This window comes from Larus michahellis, chromosome 4 (assembly GCF_964199755.1).
Source record: "Larus michahellis chromosome 4, bLarMic1.1, whole genome shotgun sequence".
Taxonomy (NCBI): domain Eukaryota; kingdom Metazoa; phylum Chordata; class Aves; order Charadriiformes; family Laridae; genus Larus; species Larus michahellis.
In genome coordinates this window covers 50,057,267-50,075,647 of record NC_133899.1, presented here as the reverse complement: position 1 = coordinate 50,075,647, position 18,381 = coordinate 50,057,267, and the positions used below count along the sequence as shown (strand labels likewise).

Below are 18,381 nucleotides of genomic sequence, written 5' to 3'. Positions count from 1 at the left end.
ACACAGAATGCATGGATACAGTAAGCTCCCTCTTGCTGTCTCTTCCTTCCCTCTTTCTCTCCTTCACCACCCACAGCAAGAGAGAATTTCTTTGCAAATAGTTCATCTCACCCTTGGCATTGCTTCTTCCACAGCTGCCAGACAAATATCAGAGACTGATAATTAAGAGACCAGCATCTGCATTACAAATTAAAAATATTTTCCCCTGACAGGCCAAGAGTTAGAAGATACGCAAGCCTGTAGCTCAGAACACAGAAAGACATAAGCTTAATTTAAATTTCTACTCAAGCTTAAATCTGCCCATTTCATTCTTGGGTCTATACCATCATTCCAACGTGTGTCCTTACCCTCATGTACGAGGTCGTGAACTGACTGCGCCTTTCTCATCACTGCATTCACAGGGCCTTCTGGGAAGGATGCAATAACCCGTCCAGGAGCCATACCAACTCTGCCAGCCTCCAAAGCTGATCTGCGTTTTTTCTGGATGTAAACAGCCCGATTTGAATTTACACTCTCCAGGAGCTGGCTGTTCTCCAATGCATCACCAGGATGGTCGCTGCCATTTTTCAACAGGTCTGGTGCAAGCCGATTGGTCTGCGTTGGCGGTTCGATGGGCTTTGAATCCGGTATCAGATTTGACGAAGAGAGTGACAATCGTCTAGAGAGCACGATAAAGAAATCCCAGTTAAAACAAATAAACATGTTGCCCTGGACAAACAGGCACACGCATTAAAGCCAGTTTCTCTGGGATAAAGAGCCCTTCCCTATTTGGATTTTTTTTAAGTCAAAAGTGCCCTAGGCTTTTAACACTTCGTGCTACTCATCCCTGGAAGCACTGATCTTCAGGCATTTGACCTTAGGCTGCGCAATTACAAATAGCATTGGGTCACTGTTTCCAGGGGAAACATTGCAAAAGGTGAAAGCAAAAGAGAAGGAAAATTCCAGGCAGAGGGAAGACTGGGCAAAGTCAGGGCAGGTCTTTTCTCTCAGCTCACCTTACTAACAATGAAATCTTTTCAATTCTAAGACAGCCTAAAAGAAAGTAATTATGCTTTCCTAACATTATGAAAGCATAATTATTAGGAAAGATGGTCAGTATCTTCAAAAGGTAAAGCTTAATTTCCTCTTCCTCTCCACTTCAGACAAGCACAGTGGGCTTACTTCGCAAAGGAGGCAAATTTCAATCTGACACGTTTGAACAGCTGAACAGATTAAAAGCCCAGAGGCTTTCATAACCTAAAACTACCGCTCTTGTTGCATCTCTAGAGTGCCAGTGACTTCCTTCGTTCATCACTGCAACTCTCCAGAAGCTTATGCAATAGCTAACCACCAGCTTTCTTCCCAAACATACAGTCCCAACACGAGACAGACTAAGAGGCACTCCTGACAGCAGCAGCTGAATACCGCAATGACAAAAAAATTCCCCTGTCATCGTGAATCTAGGCACAGTTGGTGAACCACAGAAGATGTACCCAAACCTGCTCAGTCCCATGCAATGAAATTATTTTGAGCTGAGAACTCAGTTTGTTATTTTAAAGGAATACAGGAGTATTTGCTTGTTTTAAACATTTATGAACCCAAATCAACAAAAGTATTTACCCCATTTTTTTGTTCTTGTTTTGTTTCTTTGTTTTGTTGGGATTTTTTTTTTAAACAACAAGGGAAGCAGCTTGGAGAGGCCTTTTGGGGTGCTTTAGGGTTGAGGTTTTTTTGAAGAACAACAATATCCCCATGGGGCTTTGTATGAGACACTGGCGCACCCTGTGAAGTCATGGGACTGAGAAACAAAGCTGAGTAAGAAAGGACTGCAAAACAAAGGAAAAGTTGACAAGCCTACTTTCATTGTCCAAGCTGAATGAAATGCAAAAGAATAAACAGAGCATAAACAGTGAAGAGTAAATTAGATGATTAGCGATTCCTCCAGCTTAATCAATCAAGGCACTAATCATGAAACAATTAAGCACATTGTTGAAAGAGGAAAAAGAACAAAACAACAGTGTTGCTTTAGGAAGAAATAGAACAGCTAAAGTGACACAGGATGGCCTGGCCAAATCACAATGGTCTGCAACCAGCCTGCCAAGTGCTATGCTAACACTTTGCTGTGCCTAGGCACACCAAGGCCAGAAGTTTGCTCAACTATTTTGACCCAGAGACCTACCCATACTAGTAAAAATAGAAAGACAGAGACACTCAAAACAAGCAGAGCCATACCTGAGAGCCGGGGACTGAGAAAGAAAGCGAGAGGAAATACTGAGGTTTTCAGTTCTTTCCAGATTCCTACATGAGCCACCTAAAAATTTTGGTTAAAGGGGAAAGAAAAAGGGAGCAGCTTAGTTACAGAACAAACATTCTGACACATGCATTTTCTTATCACAGAGACTATCAAATGCTCCCCCGTGTCCAAGGGGATTTTTTGAGCTAAAACCACAGAGAATGAAATAACGTCATTGCCTTTGCCTTTTCTGTTCTACTTAGATTACTCTGCCTTAAACTGCTACTCTCCCTAAGGGTACGCCTCCTCCTTTTTCGCTTCCCTTTGTGTCCTATCCTGCCTGCAGGACTGAGAGGCGCTGGCATCAAAAAGAAAACAAACCAATCAAAGGAGGAAAAAAAAAAACCAAAAGGAAAGAAGAAAACAGACAACTCACATAAGATATTGCTGCCTGAAACTATTATCAGTTCCAAAAAGATAGGCTTTGTTCTGGAGTTGGTCGATAAAGACTAACCAGCTCCTTTGCCACTCTGACGTCTCCTCTTATTCTCTCCCTCCACCCAGCATTTCAGCCTTTTCTTTTGTGACATTTGTTATTGCCTTAATGTACCACTAGAGGCCACTACACGTCATCTATCGCGGGGGCGGGAGGGGGTCGTCAACACACAGTTAATACTTTCATGTACAACAGGAAAAACTAGTCCGGGAACAAGAGAACGGCTCTTCAGAATTCCAGGGACAATACTTAACCCAAACTGACACAGACCCTAATCTCATCCACACAAACTTGCACGCAGACCAATGGAGTTATCAGATGTTGCTCTTTAGGTCTCTCTACATTGGTTCCCCATTTTTGCCCCCCCGTACACACACCCCCCCATGAAAGCCCAGCAGAACTTGTAGCCTGGTTTGATTTATACAGGGGACAAATCTGGAGTGACCTCACGAATTCCCCTGATCAAGCAGAGTGCTGTACCTTTTCCATCAGTGCTGCCCAGGGTCCCGAAATGCTGTTTGAGGAACTTCTCCTGATCGGGTGTCTGGGGGATTTCTCCCTCTGGCATGCTAGTACCCACGTCCTCCTCTCCTTCCTCTCCCTCCAGGTCTGAGACACCGTCCACACTTAGGGGTTCAGTGCTTTCAGAATCTGGGAAAAGGCAAAAATCCCAGTGCTGTAATAGCATAATCACAGTAACATAAGCCAGATTTAAAAAAAAAAAAAAAAAAAAAAAAAAAAAAATTCAGCAAAGATGCTAAATTGAATCTAGAATGTTAAATCAAAAGTTGGTCAGCATTAAGCGTAATTCTCTAATCTACCATATCCCACAAACAGCATAGGCTATGGGATAATCAGTACTGAACCTGCCTCCTTACCTAGCAAGGTAAAAGAAATCCAAAGGCGCACAAGTAAAGTACACTTTAACCAACTCTGGTTTCTACAGTGGCTTCACTAAAGGGCCTGTTCAAGTGCACCTGAATCTTTACAGTAATACTAGCAAGACTAATAGGAGTGTGACTTCAGTTCAGCTCAGGAAGAGGATCAAGTATTAGAGATCAGGATAGCAACTGATAAACATGGTACAGAATCGCCCCAGCAAGTTTTTGCAGCATTCCGTATCACATCACGTAAGTGCACTTAATAACATCTTTGCATCTTACCTTCATTCGGGTGGTCTGGGCTGGACAGACGACTGCTGCTGTAATCTACAGAGCAGGCACTGTCAGGACTGTGTTTGTCTGGGCATCCATTACTGTGATAACCTCTACTTAGCTTCCCATGGGGCAGTGCTTTTACCTGGAACTCACTACAAGAGAGACAGGAAAGATACAGCACTAGAAGAGATATTTGTTTTACATGTAAAGAAGCATATTCTACCTTTAATAAGGCCTTACCTGTGATAGCAACACCTTTGATTACAAAAGTAAGGCTTTAAAGAGAAAAAGAAGTTGATTTCTCTCACCATTACACAGTATATTTTTTGCATTTCATTAAGCTTGGACAGTGAAGTCTCAAGGGGACTGTCTGACACTCTGGGCGTTGTCAGTTTCCCATGAGTACCAGGCACCAGCACAGCACTGCCCTGGCTTGATTTCCAGCATAGGTGAGGAACAAACGTAGAGGTCTATGTAATGAAAAAGGGACTAGAAACAGGCCTATACCTGCATGACAGTAGATTTGAGCCCTAATATATTATTTTTTCCACGTTTATGACCTGCTTCTTTGGGCAACTTCTGTTTTGCAAAATAGAGAAGATTCTGGGTTTGAGCAAGACTAATTTACTGAATTATACAAAATCATACAAAAATACAATATTGTAAGACAGGGTTCCTGATTTCTGTTGTGATTTCAGGAGTCTTATTTTGTCAAATGACACCAGCACCATTCTTTTGCCTGATGCCTGAGGACTTCAGTTTTCCACTTCATGAAATACTTTGGTTTCAGATGTACTCCAAGATAAGGTAGGAAGCAGAAGTCACTCAATAAAACTGAATGGCAATTACCCCTGGCAGCTTGCAAACTCTGAATACTTTGAGATGTGTTCGGTCTGTATCCAACACCACCAGAGCGCCTCCCTTTCTTACAAGCAGCACATGGGTCTGCTCTGTTCAAGTGTTATCATAATAAAATTAAAAATGTAAATAAAAAGAAACTGGGTGAAACCTAGCGTCTTCAACTGCAAAATCTTGGCATGTGCTTTTGCATAAAAGCCTGTCTAAACCTAACAGCCCACTCTTTGTAAGAGAGCAGGAGGAGATAGAGGAAATTAAACAGCTATTAGCATCAGGTTAAGACGGGAAGGGAAAAATTAAACTCGGGGAAGGAAAAAAAATGGAGCACAGAATGAAACAATCAAGTGAGGTAAAATTAAAGCAGATGAAACAGAAGAGGAAGAAAAAAGGTCTCCACTGTCTCCAGTGTCCTTTTCAATTTCATCTGTTTCCCACAAAAGGGTCATGACATACTACATTTGTTAAATTCTTGCCCAATTAGGTTTGAAATTGTCACAAATAATAGTGTCCTGTCATTTCTGCTGGGCAGACATTTCACTGCCACGCATACATCACTGTAGGGTGGTTTTCCAGCTTCCAAGTTTTCCCTTGCTTGTATCAATCCAGATAAATGAGAAAGCAAAAACGCTGCTCCCAAGTTGTATATTCAACAACAAAAAAACTTGGAGGAGGCTGCTAACGTGCAGTTTCCTCAGAAGAAAGATTATTTTAATGGTGCCTTCTTAGTTTCAGATTCCTTTAGCATCAGGCTGGCATAAAACTCTCAAGTAAACATGCCTGGCATCAATCAGGCAGTAAGTCAACTCATCCAAGTTACCACACAAGCTGCAAGCAAACTAAAACAGAAATGTCTAAGCCATGCACAGCAGAGAGCTTATTTTTAACCTGCTAGAGTCTGTGGGATGGATTTCGTCTTGCTCAGGGTAGATTACACACTCCTCGCTCTCAGAAGGTTCCAGTTCCTGAGAGAAAATCCCCTCTTCACAAGATACAAGCCGAATCACTTGGGGTCGCACACAAGACTGGTTATCTTGGGGAGGCATTGAGCTGCCAACCTGGTTTGAAAAGAGAGAAAACTAGATATTACCAGCGTTTTTCCTTAAGTCAGCAAGAGGTATGCAGAGCTAGAAAGTACACATTACAGCACAGAATATGATCATAAATCTGAGATCAGAAAACACAGCACTCCTGTGTCTTTCCTGTTCCTTATTTACTAAGCTTCACAGACTCCTACTGTAGTTTCCTGTTTTGTTTCCTGTTTGCAATGCCCTAAAATTCTCTGGTGAAGTACTGGACTCCCCATCCCTCTTTGACCACACATCAGGAATGTAAGCCACATGGCAGCAGGTTCTTCCATTACCTTTTATAGACTGATCACACATAGTTCAGAGAAGTCTGTGGGGCACAGCTGAAAAACACTGATTTACTGCACTCAGTAAGCCCAATCCTCTTCTCAGTCACACAGTTATAAACGAAGGAAAAACTCTAATGAAGTTAGGCAGCAGCACAGACTGCTACTAGAAAACAGGCATTAGCTTTCTGAGGTATGAGCACGCATTACTTGCTGTGACCCTTCGATACAAAGATTAAAGAGAACTTAATCTAGCACAGCCCACAAGTAAGGGTGTCATCTGAACCACATTTCAGTGGCTACTGGAGTCAAGAAAATGCACCCCAGCAGAGTGTGCTAACAGGTAACCAGGTACACATCTGTAATTCCGAGCTCAGCTTCTCAGCTTGTTTTTGCTATGAATAATCAGAGCTAAAAGAAAACACGAGGTCTTCCCTGTCATTGTAAAGAAACATGGATCCCATATGGGCTCTGCTGTAAGATAACATGTTGCAGGAGTACTAATTACAAAAGAGTTATCTAAACAGGTTTCTCAGAAGGCATTTAGAGCCACCTCTAAAGACAGAAAGAATGGCATCAGGTAGTAATAAATGTAGGTAATAATAAACAGAGGCAGGACAGATGCACTCAGAATAGATCCACCTCCTCAGAGTAGTACTGCCCTTACTTTGTTGATGTGTACAGGAAGATCTGCCTGCTCTTCTCTGTCGTCCCCATTGCTGTTTTGAGAGAGTGAGTCTCGACTCGGAGAACGGGAAACAGAGAAAGACTCCAACTGACGCAAGTCAAGCATGGATTTCACAGTCATCTCTATATTGCTGGTTGGCTGTGACCAGCGCCCACGTTGCCGGGGCATTTTGCTCATTGGTGCCTCTGAGCGCTGGATTGCCGCTATCTCTTTGGCCTGCAGGAAATTGAAGGAAAGGCAGACTTAGGGACTGAGTTCTGCTGATGGAAAAACAGGAGAGAAAACACAAGACCCACAAAAAACCACAATTATGTCCATCTCTATGAAAGCCCCAAAGCTGTCTGTGAGACAGCTTAAAATTCCTCCCTTGATCTCCCTGGATCTAAGTATGTGATCGGCTTCAGCACTATGTGACATTCATGACCGAAGTGAAGGGGACAAAAGCATAACATCTGATGAAAAAGATACCGATGTAACAAACCCACATGAAACTGCCTCTTAAACTAGGCTTTATTTTGCCATCCCTGAGTCATTTTTCACAGAGAGGCTTTTCACTGGTTTCCCACTGCAGCTGCGCCTTTCCTACCAGTGAGAATGAAGTTTTTCATCTCCATGGGAATTTCTTTTTCAGTTTCCCTATGACAACAAATACAATTTGAAGGTTTAGTAACTCACCCTCCTCATTTCCCAATGGGAAAGGCTTCTTGAGAGGGTAAGGTCTGGATCTGGAAAGGAAAAAAGATATATACCTAGTTGACATCCTTGGCCAGCAGTCCAACTTTTTAAAGACCTCTTACCTCATCTTTCCTTAAAGGCAGCACTCCTACACCTTTTGAACCAGCAGACCACTGCCAATATATGCTTTCCTACCAAATAATTATATCCAAATTTTATGGAGACATACTGTTTTATATAATATTTTCAATGACTCAGCAGACCCATTGCAGAACACCTGCCACAGTGCAGTCACCCACCAAAGGCTTGGAAAAAAACCCTGCTCTGATACACTGTAGCATCTGTGATAAAAATACCTCAAATTTGTAATGGTAATTGTCTCTATTGTCAGTTTTATTAGACATCTCTAGAATCCTTCGTGAGATCTCTTTTGTCTTCTGTGGACTTCTGATAGCTTATAGACCCAAGCCCAGGACACTAATTCAAAATTTGTTTGGCCAGCTGGTACTAGCAAGAAACTTGGCAACTTAACAACTGGATTTCTATTCAGAGAACTCTGAAATGTACCCCTCTTTAGATGCAGGAATAGGCAACTCCACATTACCCACTAGTGTCGATCCATCTGTTTCTGTCTTGGTCTTTCTGCCCGTATCTTGTCATCCCTGAGACAGTGTCTCTCATTTTCCCCCCACTTCACATTCATGCCATTTTTCTCCATCTCTGCCCATGCCCCTCTCCCATTTATACCTGAGTCTCTCTCAGTGTTGCAGTTGGACTGAATATGGAAAGACTGCAGCCCACGTAACTCATCTTCATCATTCCCTTCATCTTCACCATCCTTGTCACTGTCTGATGAGAGTGCAGGCACAGAGGACAGAGCAGTGATGGACTCGTGCCTGGAAGGCAGGAATTGGAAGCATTATGGTCTATCTCAAGAATTACCCACCATTTCAATCCCTACAGCAGGCAGTTCTCCACCCTACCTCCATCCACACTCAGCAGGCTGCCTCAACTCTCCCAAACAGAACTCACTCTAGCAAAAATCATCTCCGAGAAACAGGGCAAGCTAAACCCTCCACAAAGGTGTGTAGAGCCTGCCACAGCAATTGTCTCATATGTGTGGAATGATGACAGAAATCAGAACAGAAGTAAATGAGTAAGAAAGTCAACTGGAATGAAACTTGTCTTTCCATTTCAGACCCCACCAATTCACAAGGTCAGTATGGAAGAGCATATTTGAAAGGCAAATATTTTTCCCACCCTTAAGCATTTCCTCTCTGGAACTGTTTTACACATCAAAAACGTCACAGAGATACTCCCGGTTTGACAGCAATTTGGTATATGGCAAATTATCACATAAGAGACAGGTTTGCATCAAGGATTGCACCACGCAGAACCTGCAGGCACAGCCCACACACCATAAGAGTGCTGTGCTGCCTTTTTTAGCCTTCAGGAACAAGGAATAATGTAAAACATATTTTGGGCAGATCTTTAATCAAAGTTGATCAGACAAGTGTTCCCACACAGGCCTTAGAGGCACTCCCAGCATAGAATTCCCCAATACCAAGCCCTTGCACTTACCAACACCAAACCCTATCTTCCCTCTTTCTTCTCCTCTTCCCCTTCCACCCCTCAACCCCTTCAGCCAACAGAACTAAATAAGCTAACCCACTTTGGACAGTAATTGAACAAATGAAGAATCCCTAATAAATAAATTTGAGTAGCACCGACTCTATGGCCGTGAGCTAGAGTGCCAAACTCATCATTAGTGACATTTATAGGATATCACTGGTGGGTGTTGAGTGCCAAGCATTATTCATGAAATAAAAATAGCTCATCCACCAAATACAGAGCAGCCTGGCGAGAGACCAGCTTCTCCTGTGGCTGACAGATAGCAGGCAGTACTAAAACATGGTAAGAAGTAGTTAAGGTATGTTAATCTTTTCTCTTGCCATACAGTGGCAGAATGTTAATTTCCACTTTATTAGGAGTGGCTGAGCAATAACTACCCAACCCTTTCAGATAAGCTTTGAGGTGTTCTGGCAAAAAAAGGAGTGAAACTGACTGTAGTCTGCAGAGTCCTCTGAAAGTGAAACAGTTTCATGTTGGCTGCCCTCATCTACTTTTGACATTTGAGTTCGTCAGTCTCTTCATCTTTTCTACTGTCTCCTTGTGTGTCCATCTTGTCACTCTCAGATTCTTGTGCCTAAGCAGGGGAATTCCAACAAATCTCAAGCACCACAGTACTTCTGAGGTTATGCCACGTTTCATCCGATGAGGTATGTTACATTTATACATGGTAGGCAATATTAGTTTTGTATCAGTAACTTTGATAGCATCCTTCTGCTTGTATTCGTCATGGTTGGTTGAGGAGTTTATTGAGGAAGACAGGTTGGATTATTAGACATTTTAACATCTAACTAGCTGAATACCTCACTATGATGAGGTGATATGGCAAGGGAAGGTTATGTGTTTGCTAAACTCCTGCATGTACTGTCATTGGTGTAAATGGAGAAGGGAAGAGTGCAATCAATATGTTTTATGTTACAAATATAAAGATGTCTTCCTGGTGACTGACAGAATTAGTAAGGGGGAAAAAAGTGTGTTCCAATATCCTCAAAAAAGCTGAGTAAAAGAATGCAAAACATATTTTGAAAGTCAGATGGGTGTTTCTTCATACCTCACAAGAAGTGACAAACAAATTATGAAGGCACATGTTTCTGATACAGATGTAAGGTTATCTTGTATTACACCAGCAAAAACTCATGCCCCTCTTCCACATCCTCCTTTTTACAACTTAAATATGCTTTTCAAATTCAGTCCTGTGACTTGAAGGAAGATAACTGAATGGGGTTTTCAAAAGGATCTTTGGCCCACTGACTTCAAACTGAGATACTCCTGAAAATGAAACCTAGGTTCACAAGGTCTTGAGTGTTTTAACTGTTGTGCTTGCACAAGTCAATCCCTCAATTTGAACTCACTACTTTCTCCTTTCTTTCCCTGCCTTCCTCTATGTACTTTGGATTTTCTTCTAAGCCTCTGTTGCACAGATCCCCTCAACACTCTTCCTCAATTCTTGTTCATGCTTAAATGGAAGTCAGAGTAATGTAGGGTGAGGTTTTAAACATGGGAGCTGCTTGAAATAAGCTCCAAATAAGCACCACAGAAGAGCATTCTGAAAGTGAAGGAATAGGACTTCTGGGTTTTGCTGAATTCCTGCTGAGAGCAGGTTCAGCCAAACCCCAACAAAGCATCATTATACCAGAATGAGTGTTTCAGAGCGCTATCCCAGAATAGCATGTACAGACATGTCTAACTCTCACGATACATGTGACTCAGAGCACTGATTTTAATTGTCCTTTCTCTTGTCTTCTTCCTTTGCTGAGGAACTATCCAGTTCTAGTACCTCTGCCTGTACAGATGGGCAGAGTCAGTTGCACTTCAGCTCCCAGTTTCTAAAGGGTCTGCCAGTACGGGGTCAATGGCAGAGATGGACGTTCAGTTAGAAAGTCTTCAGGATGCATATATAGACTTAAAAGTGCCAGAGTTCTAGTATTAAGACATCTGATATTAGGTACTCTGTATTCTTTTGCATGTCCTGAATTCAACCCTTCTTTCTTTTCTTAAAACAAACCAAAACAGACAAGAATGGCAACTATCCATTTAAAGTGGTATGTTGTCCGCATTCCAGGTCTGATCTTGTGCTACTCCAGCCCTCAGCTTTAGGGGCCTATTTATGCAACCGTAACATCCTATGTGGTAGGGATCACTAGCTGATTGCCCTCCTTTCCCCCCAACTCAAATGCCTAAGCGTTTTAAAAAGAAAGTTACCTTGCTTTTCCCCACAGAAAGATCATAGTGCTGCTGACTTCAGAGTTTCCCTGGTGTTATAATTGCAGTAGTTCAGCACAGCACCACTTCTGATCCGGCATCAAAAGCCTGCCCCATTCTGAGCCCTGGAAACCACACAGCTTTCCTGGACTGGACCAAAACCTCACTGAGAATTTGATAAGGAGATCTTCTTTACAAATATATCTGAGGGCTCAAAGCACTTCTTCAGCATACATATATTAGTTTGAGACAATTTAATTTGGGTAACATTTCTATTTCCTGCTATTTATACTAGAGCTTCAATGGAAGTCACAGAAAAAGTGCCTTTTAAAATAAAAAAAAAAAAAATAAATGCTCAGCTAAAACATGATTATAAGCCCTGCAAGCATTCCACAGTAAAATCAATTTAAAACTTTCCTTCCAAAAATTTGAGACAAGCTTTTCTAAACAGTAAATGCATACTTGGATCAAATTCAAAACTGCACAAAAAGGCCTTTACATGGTTCCTTCTCTGAAAATATAAATGCCTCAAAACCAAAATGTACCAGCAATATTAGCTGAGTACAAGTTCTATTATCCCAAACAATCAAAGCTCCTCACATTCAGCAGATGAGAGAAAAGCACATATCTGCAATTATCACAGAGGCAGAACTGAAGGCTCTCAGGGACATTATGGAGAACTGTGGGTCATACAGGTCAGATCAGTTACAAAATAATCCAAAGTCCCATAACAGCCAGTCAGAAAAACCCTTCAGAGGAGAAACTTTAGCCTCTCTAGAAGTTTTTGGAGGGACTGAAAATGCTGGGACTCTTTAGTTTGGAGAGAAGACTAGATAGAGAAAAGTTATGATAGAGGTTTACAAAGCTATGGGGACTACAGATAGCTGGATGTAGAACTATAGTTCGCCAAAGCTAACAATATTCAGAAGCAAGGAGATTTCAATGACACTAGCAGGAGTGTGGTTTAATACAGACATAACCAGTCCTTCTTTCCACAGAGAGCAGTAAACTCCCGGAACTTATCACCACAGGAGGTTGCAGAGGCAGACAATATTACAAAGTTCAAAAAAGATTTATACAAATTCAGTGGACAATGGGTTCATGACAAAATACTAAATGGAACAGGCAGAGAGGTACCCCCTAACATCCCTGATGCAACAACTGAGCATGAGGCAAAAGGACCACAAAGGTACATATAACAAGGCTCACGCAGTGTCTCACTAAATAGCATCTTCCACTGCATTGTCACAGGCAGAATACTGGGCTTCATGGAGCACTGGTTTGACCCACAAAGGCATTTTTCCTCTCCAGATGTTATTCACCTGGGCCAATCCCTGCCCTGCCAGTCACAGCTGGATAGAGACAGCACTATCTTGAACTGGAAATTTTCACCTCCCCGCCGTCTCCTCAGTTCAGTTTTGTTTCCCCGAGTATTATTTTGATTATTCATCTTGTCATGTGTCCATGATCTGAAACTAGGAGAATGCATTACTACCCCAACAACGTTCTAGCAATACCATTCTAGAGAAAATATCATAGAACAAATGACACATCACCAGGCAGGGACCTTTCTTATCTCTACTGAGAGTCCTTTTGAGACAACAGATTTATAGCACAAGGTGCAACCCGTCTCCACTGCAAACTACATAGACAGACTTCAGAAACACAACCAGAACAGGTACAGGGCATCTAGAAAACCAGTCTTACTCAAGTTCATTAGTTTTTCTTCTCCCACCTCAGTAATGCTGGTCCAATAGGCTCTTCCTCCATATTCAGTCCCAATCCAAAATGCTCTGCAGTTACGTCTCTGCTGATCTCCAGTGACCACAGCGGTCGATCAAAACTGAAAACAAGCTTTCGAAGCTGACCAAACAAGTAGATTCCAGGCTTGCAAAGAGGTTACCAAACAAGTTTAATAAAGTGCTGGGCTTGGCGTGGCACTAACACCGCCCTTCAGCAAGCGTCTGTGACGGAAACAAGTATCACCTAATGCGGAAGAGGACCGGGATTATCTGTCACAGGCTGAGCCTCGGTAGGGTAAGGCTGCAGCTGCTGGAATAATGGAGAGTCTGCTATAAAAAGCACATTGCTTGACAGCTCCAGAATTTTGGCTAGAAAAAAGGCTTCCTGAGTTCTCCCAGCATCATTACTGAAAACACTTATTAGACAAGACTTGTTTCAAGAATGAGCAGATCAAAACTTTCCCAATTGAAACTATGCAGACAGACTTGTTTCAACATTAGTTGCTCTCAAAGGGAGTGGGACAGTCCTTGTGATACTCAACACAACAACCAGTGTTTAAGTCCTCCAATGCTTCGGCACTTTTATATCCAGAACTCAATATGTAGTCATTTGAAGGAAGGAAATTGTGGGACATAGCATCAAAAATCTGTGTTTATCCTTTTTTCCCCACTTCGATCCCATATCAGCTTGATCAGGACTCTCTCCTGCATTGCTTGCAGTCAAATTAGTCTCAGCTACTTACTAATTACAGAGAAACCAAATACATTCCACTAATAATCCATAATCCCCTGTCGCTCTTGTTCTGTTTAAAACCAGGGTCTGTGTTTTAAAGAAACAGTTTTAAAGAAAGGTCACCAGATAAATTTAGATCTATTCAGTTTGTAGGCTGTGGTAGTTTGTTTTTAGATACGTTGTTTACCGAGCAAAAAATAATAATATGATTTAGCTGCCAAGAACTTTTCCCGTGGAAATGATTTTTATGTTTATTATTTATGTTCTGATTATTTTTAGGTGACCTTTTTCAAAGCCTCTGGAAAATAGTTAACAAAAGAACCAGCACAACTGTAAGGACTCTTTCAGAATTATGATCAACACAGCAAACACATACAACTCACAGGTATACTTCAGTACGGACACTGCAGAAAACAGCCCTTAAATTGCATCAGCCTAGATCCAGAGAACTTTATTCATGAAGGAGCAAGGCTTCCCTGATGGGATGCTGTGTACCAGCTTCAGTATTGCTAGGTAAACTGCTTATTAAAGTTTCTGACCATATCATTAAACTAAATTAAGACACAAGGGGCATTGCATACACGTAGCAATCACTGAAGCAGCACTAAGTAAGGAAGTTCACAGTCTGGAAGATCACGGTTAGGCTTCTGTATGCAAAGAAGGGGGGCATAAAAACCATGGCAAATCCAACAGAAGAGTAAGAGAACTTTTGGGAGACGCTATCAGTGAAGACAGCAGAAACCTTACAGTTGAATCCCAGTGCCACACTGTTCACATTAAACCCTACAAAGCCACCCACTCCTCCCTTAGTCTACTCTGCTCACCTCATGAGTCCAGCTGTCTTGTGTGGAGGAGACTTTTCTGCCTGCTTTCCCCTCTGCTTCATGTCAGACAGTCGCTGCCGCATGTTGATGGTCATCTCTGAGCTCAGCCGCCAGATGAAGATACAGCTGAAAGAGGGAAAAGTGAGCCTGGGGTCAAGTCTCAGTTCAGTTCATGGATATTATCAGCTCCCACTGAAGAGGCAAACAAGAGCCTTTCTGTCTGTGGCAGAGACACACACACGCAGAAACAGCTTCACAGGAACTCAATCCCATCACAAGCCTCATGACAAAAAGGTAAAACCTGCCTGGCAAAGACTCACTGTGGGCAAGAGCAACTGCAGAGATATTTGCACAGGCTCATCTCTGATCCTATACCTTTATTTGACTATCTGACCAACTGTTGAAGGAAATGCCATAGCAAGTCCCTCCATGGTCAGCAGGATGAGCGGAGCCTACAATCCTTTGCATCCTCTAACAGCGGCTAAGCTGCAGCCTCTGATTGCAACTATCGCCATGGGCAAGGCCTTCCTAAAGCCTGCCATCCCATGGAGTCTCTGGTGATATAATAACAGTTAAGCTTATGTGGCAGTATTTTTGCAGTCAGGGTACTCCTAATATTTTACTGGGACTCCCTCCAGGAATCTTCTAAGGAATTTGAATTTGGTCAACGGATTCAAGAGCCTTCAAGAGAGGGAAAGTGTGACCTCATTTTCTTCAGAAATCTGTCTAAAAAATAAATGAAAAAAAAAAGAAATTCCTCATCACATTAGAGAATACTGTATCTCATCTTCAGCTACTAGAAAGTAAAATGACTAGTGTTTTCTTTGAAATTTAACCTCAGTGCTAACTAATTCTTTTCATCTCACCCATTTTTCCTGTCTAGCTGGGTATACTTACACTGATGTAGAAACAGAGGTGGTGCTTTAACTACCATTTATAAAACCCTGCACACTACTTTGTAATTCAAACAGGATTTAATCGAGTTCTTCAAGACCCACCAGTGCCACCATACTCATGGGTACTTCCAATCACCAAGGAGTTTTCAGTGAGGGGCTTTCCCTTCTTCCTTGCTAGTTTGTAAAAATTCATTTGCTCTGCCATTTTGAACAATGGCCATGAACTTGATCTTCTGGACCAGAGGCAAATGCCAAAAGCACCAGGATCACAAATGCCTGCATCTTCTCCGTTTTTTTCCTCTCACGAGGAGAGCGCTGGAGCACCCATGCAGAGGACAGGCTGAGACAGTTGGGGTTGTTCAGCCTGGAGAAGAAAAGGCTCCAGTACCCAAAGGGGACCTACAGGAAAGCTGGGGAAGGACTCTTTGTCAGGGAGTGGAGTGATAGGACAAGGGGTAATGGTGTCAAACCGAAAGAGAGGAGATTTAGATTAGATATTAGGAAGAAATTCTTTACTGTGAGGGTGGTGAGACACTGGAACAGCTTGCCCAGAGAAGCTGCAGATGCCCCATACCTGGAAGTGTTCAAGGCCAGGCTGGATGGGGCTTTGAGCAGCCTGGTCTAGTGGGAGGTGTCCCTGCCCATGGCCGGGGGGTTGGAACTAAATGATCTTTAAGTTCCCTTCTAACTCGAACCATTCTATGATTCCAAGACATTTTAAATGGTTTTAGTTCCATGCCATATAAAAAGAAAATAGAAACCTCACTTTGCAGTTTGTGGAGAATTTAATGAAAACTAAAAATTGCCTTCTTGCCTGCAGTGCCATTCCCCTTGCGACAAAGCTACGAATGCCACTCCCAGCTGCTGAAGTCGCACACAGACAGAGATGCTTCCCATCAACAGTGAACATGCTGCCATCCTCCCTCCCCAGCTTTTCAGCCAGGAGAAAGTGGTGAGGCACTGCATCTGGGAACTATGGCAGCCCAGGGCAGCCAGCTGCTTCCCCTTAAGCAGCAACTCTCTTGAATGTAACAGCAACCATAATCTGCTGCTGAGAAAATACTGAAAAGCAGGAAACAAAATTCAGAAAGCAAGCCTGCCTTGTTCATTTATCCCACCCCCACAGCTATCAGACCTAGAGATAAGCAGCAAACAATATGAACTTGTAAATACAGTAACATTTAACGCAAAGCTCTGCAGAAGCATGCTCCCACCTGCCCCTTTTGCTGCTTTTTCTTTTTCCCTTGCAGTACTTTTCTCACATGGGTCTCCCCCAGTCCTTGTGCCTGTCTCAATCTCCATTTCTCTTTCTATTCTTAGTTTTATTCTTTGCACATGCTGCTGTGAGTGAACAGACTATTTTGCCTGTTCTCCTTCGAAAAACACACTTTCTCCTCTCCTTACAGCTTAGTTCTTCATGAATCCTTTCCTTACTTCTCCTCCACCTCCTCCTCTTCACCTTCTTAGTGAAGAAAATGACGCTTTCACTCATGGAAATGGTCAACAAGGGAAAATTGTGCTAAATAACAAGGATCACTGGGGACCTCAAACCTTCTATGTTTCTGGAATTTATCAGAAATCCACAACAAAAACACTCTTTTTTTCTGCAACTTTTTCCCTAATCTATTTACACACACATAACAAGTAAAGAAAGAAGAAAACGAAATTATTTACTGTTCACTGAAAGACAGAAATAACCAACTGATGCAATTTAAGGTGATATATTTTATGTCCTGCAACAACTTACCCTTTAAATTTTCTTCCAGTTCAATTGTGGTTTATTAATAGAAAAGAGAAAGAAAGAGAGAGAATCTGGGTTGCTCTGGCCTGAAAATAGCACTCCAGGAACCATCTTCCTCAAAGGAAAAGTTTTATTCTGTTCATCTGATTTAAGCACTCACTGATTCCAGAAACAGAGGGTCTACTCACCTCTTCGATCATGACATTAGGTATGTATTCTCCTTTTCCCCTCAGGCTCAGTCTGGTGATTACTTAAGCTTTTGGCAAGCCGATTTAGCTCGCTAAATCATCAGAAACTCAGCTGGGGGGGTGCTAATGTAGTGACCTGAATCAGCTTAATAAGGGTTAACTGCACCTCAGCTGACTTAGGGCAGCAAGGAAGAGGACCATATGGACAGGAGCAAAGAGTGGGGACAGGTGTGTCCCTTTTGCTGCTAGACAGGCTCATTCACCTGGTGAAACCTCACTAACAGGAGACAAATCTTTGACACCACTGGTCAGAATATCACAAGCTGCATTACATTACAGACCTGAAGGCTGGTAAGGAAAAAGGCCACATCCCTGTCTCCTTTCCAGCAGCAAATAGTACCTACACTCAGAAAATCACAAAGGCAGCACTTCACATGTGCGTCTCATTCCATGGAAGGATAATATAAGCTCAGTGACCTTTGCCAACAGCACCCATTTAGGATTCAGAAAGCTCTAATGTTCCTTTGGAATTCATAAACGTCCCTCGTTTAAAAAATAAAAAAAAAAATCTACCTTCCTTCAGGACACACTTTAAATCCAGTGTGAGATGGCATGAGCTGGTATCACAGACAAGAAAAACCCCTCTTACCTGTCACCAGAAACAGAGATCAGATGTTTGCAGTCATTACTGAATTTCATCCCAGTTACAATCTCTGTGAAATAAAGCACAGGGGAAAAAAAAAAAAAAACCAACAATGTTCCCTGAATTATTCCAATGGGCAGAAGAGATCATTAGCCAAACAGCACATCTGTGCTCAGAAACTCAAATTCTGATTAAAGCCAACACACTTCACACATTAATATGTCCCTATTATCATAACCATTTAACAAAGAATCTAGGCTTGACATAGAAAGGGTATCCCACAGCAAAATAAGCTGAAGTCTCTTTTTGCCTATAATAGAATATCCCCTGCTGAGAGTACATCATA

At 42.2% G+C, this 18,381-nt stretch overlaps 1 protein-coding gene across 3 annotated transcripts in view; it reads right to left on the bottom strand.

Annotated features, from left to right (window-relative positions):
- Nucleotides 1-18,381, bottom strand: part of MAPKBP1 (mitogen-activated protein kinase binding protein 1) — a 100,861-nt gene that overhangs the window by 6,770 nt on the left and 75,710 nt on the right. For all 3 annotated transcript variants that reach the window (XM_074584635.1, XM_074584636.1, XM_074584638.1), the window contains 10 exons: nucleotides 18,042-18,105; nucleotides 14,568-14,693; nucleotides 8,185-8,333; nucleotides 7,438-7,487; nucleotides 6,742-6,978; nucleotides 5,609-5,778; nucleotides 3,872-4,017; nucleotides 3,189-3,359; nucleotides 2,212-2,290; nucleotides 348-658 (listed from right to left, as the gene is read on the bottom strand). In XM_074584635.1, coding sequence (XP_074440736.1) covers nucleotides 348-658; nucleotides 2,212-2,290; nucleotides 3,189-3,359; nucleotides 3,872-4,017; nucleotides 5,609-5,778; nucleotides 6,742-6,978; nucleotides 7,438-7,487; nucleotides 8,185-8,333; nucleotides 14,568-14,693; nucleotides 18,042-18,105 — 1,503 coding nt within the window. The remainder of the gene's footprint in view (nucleotides 1-347; nucleotides 659-2,211; nucleotides 2,291-3,188; nucleotides 3,360-3,871; nucleotides 4,018-5,608; nucleotides 5,779-6,741; nucleotides 6,979-7,437; nucleotides 7,488-8,184; nucleotides 8,334-14,567; nucleotides 14,694-18,041; nucleotides 18,106-18,381) is intronic.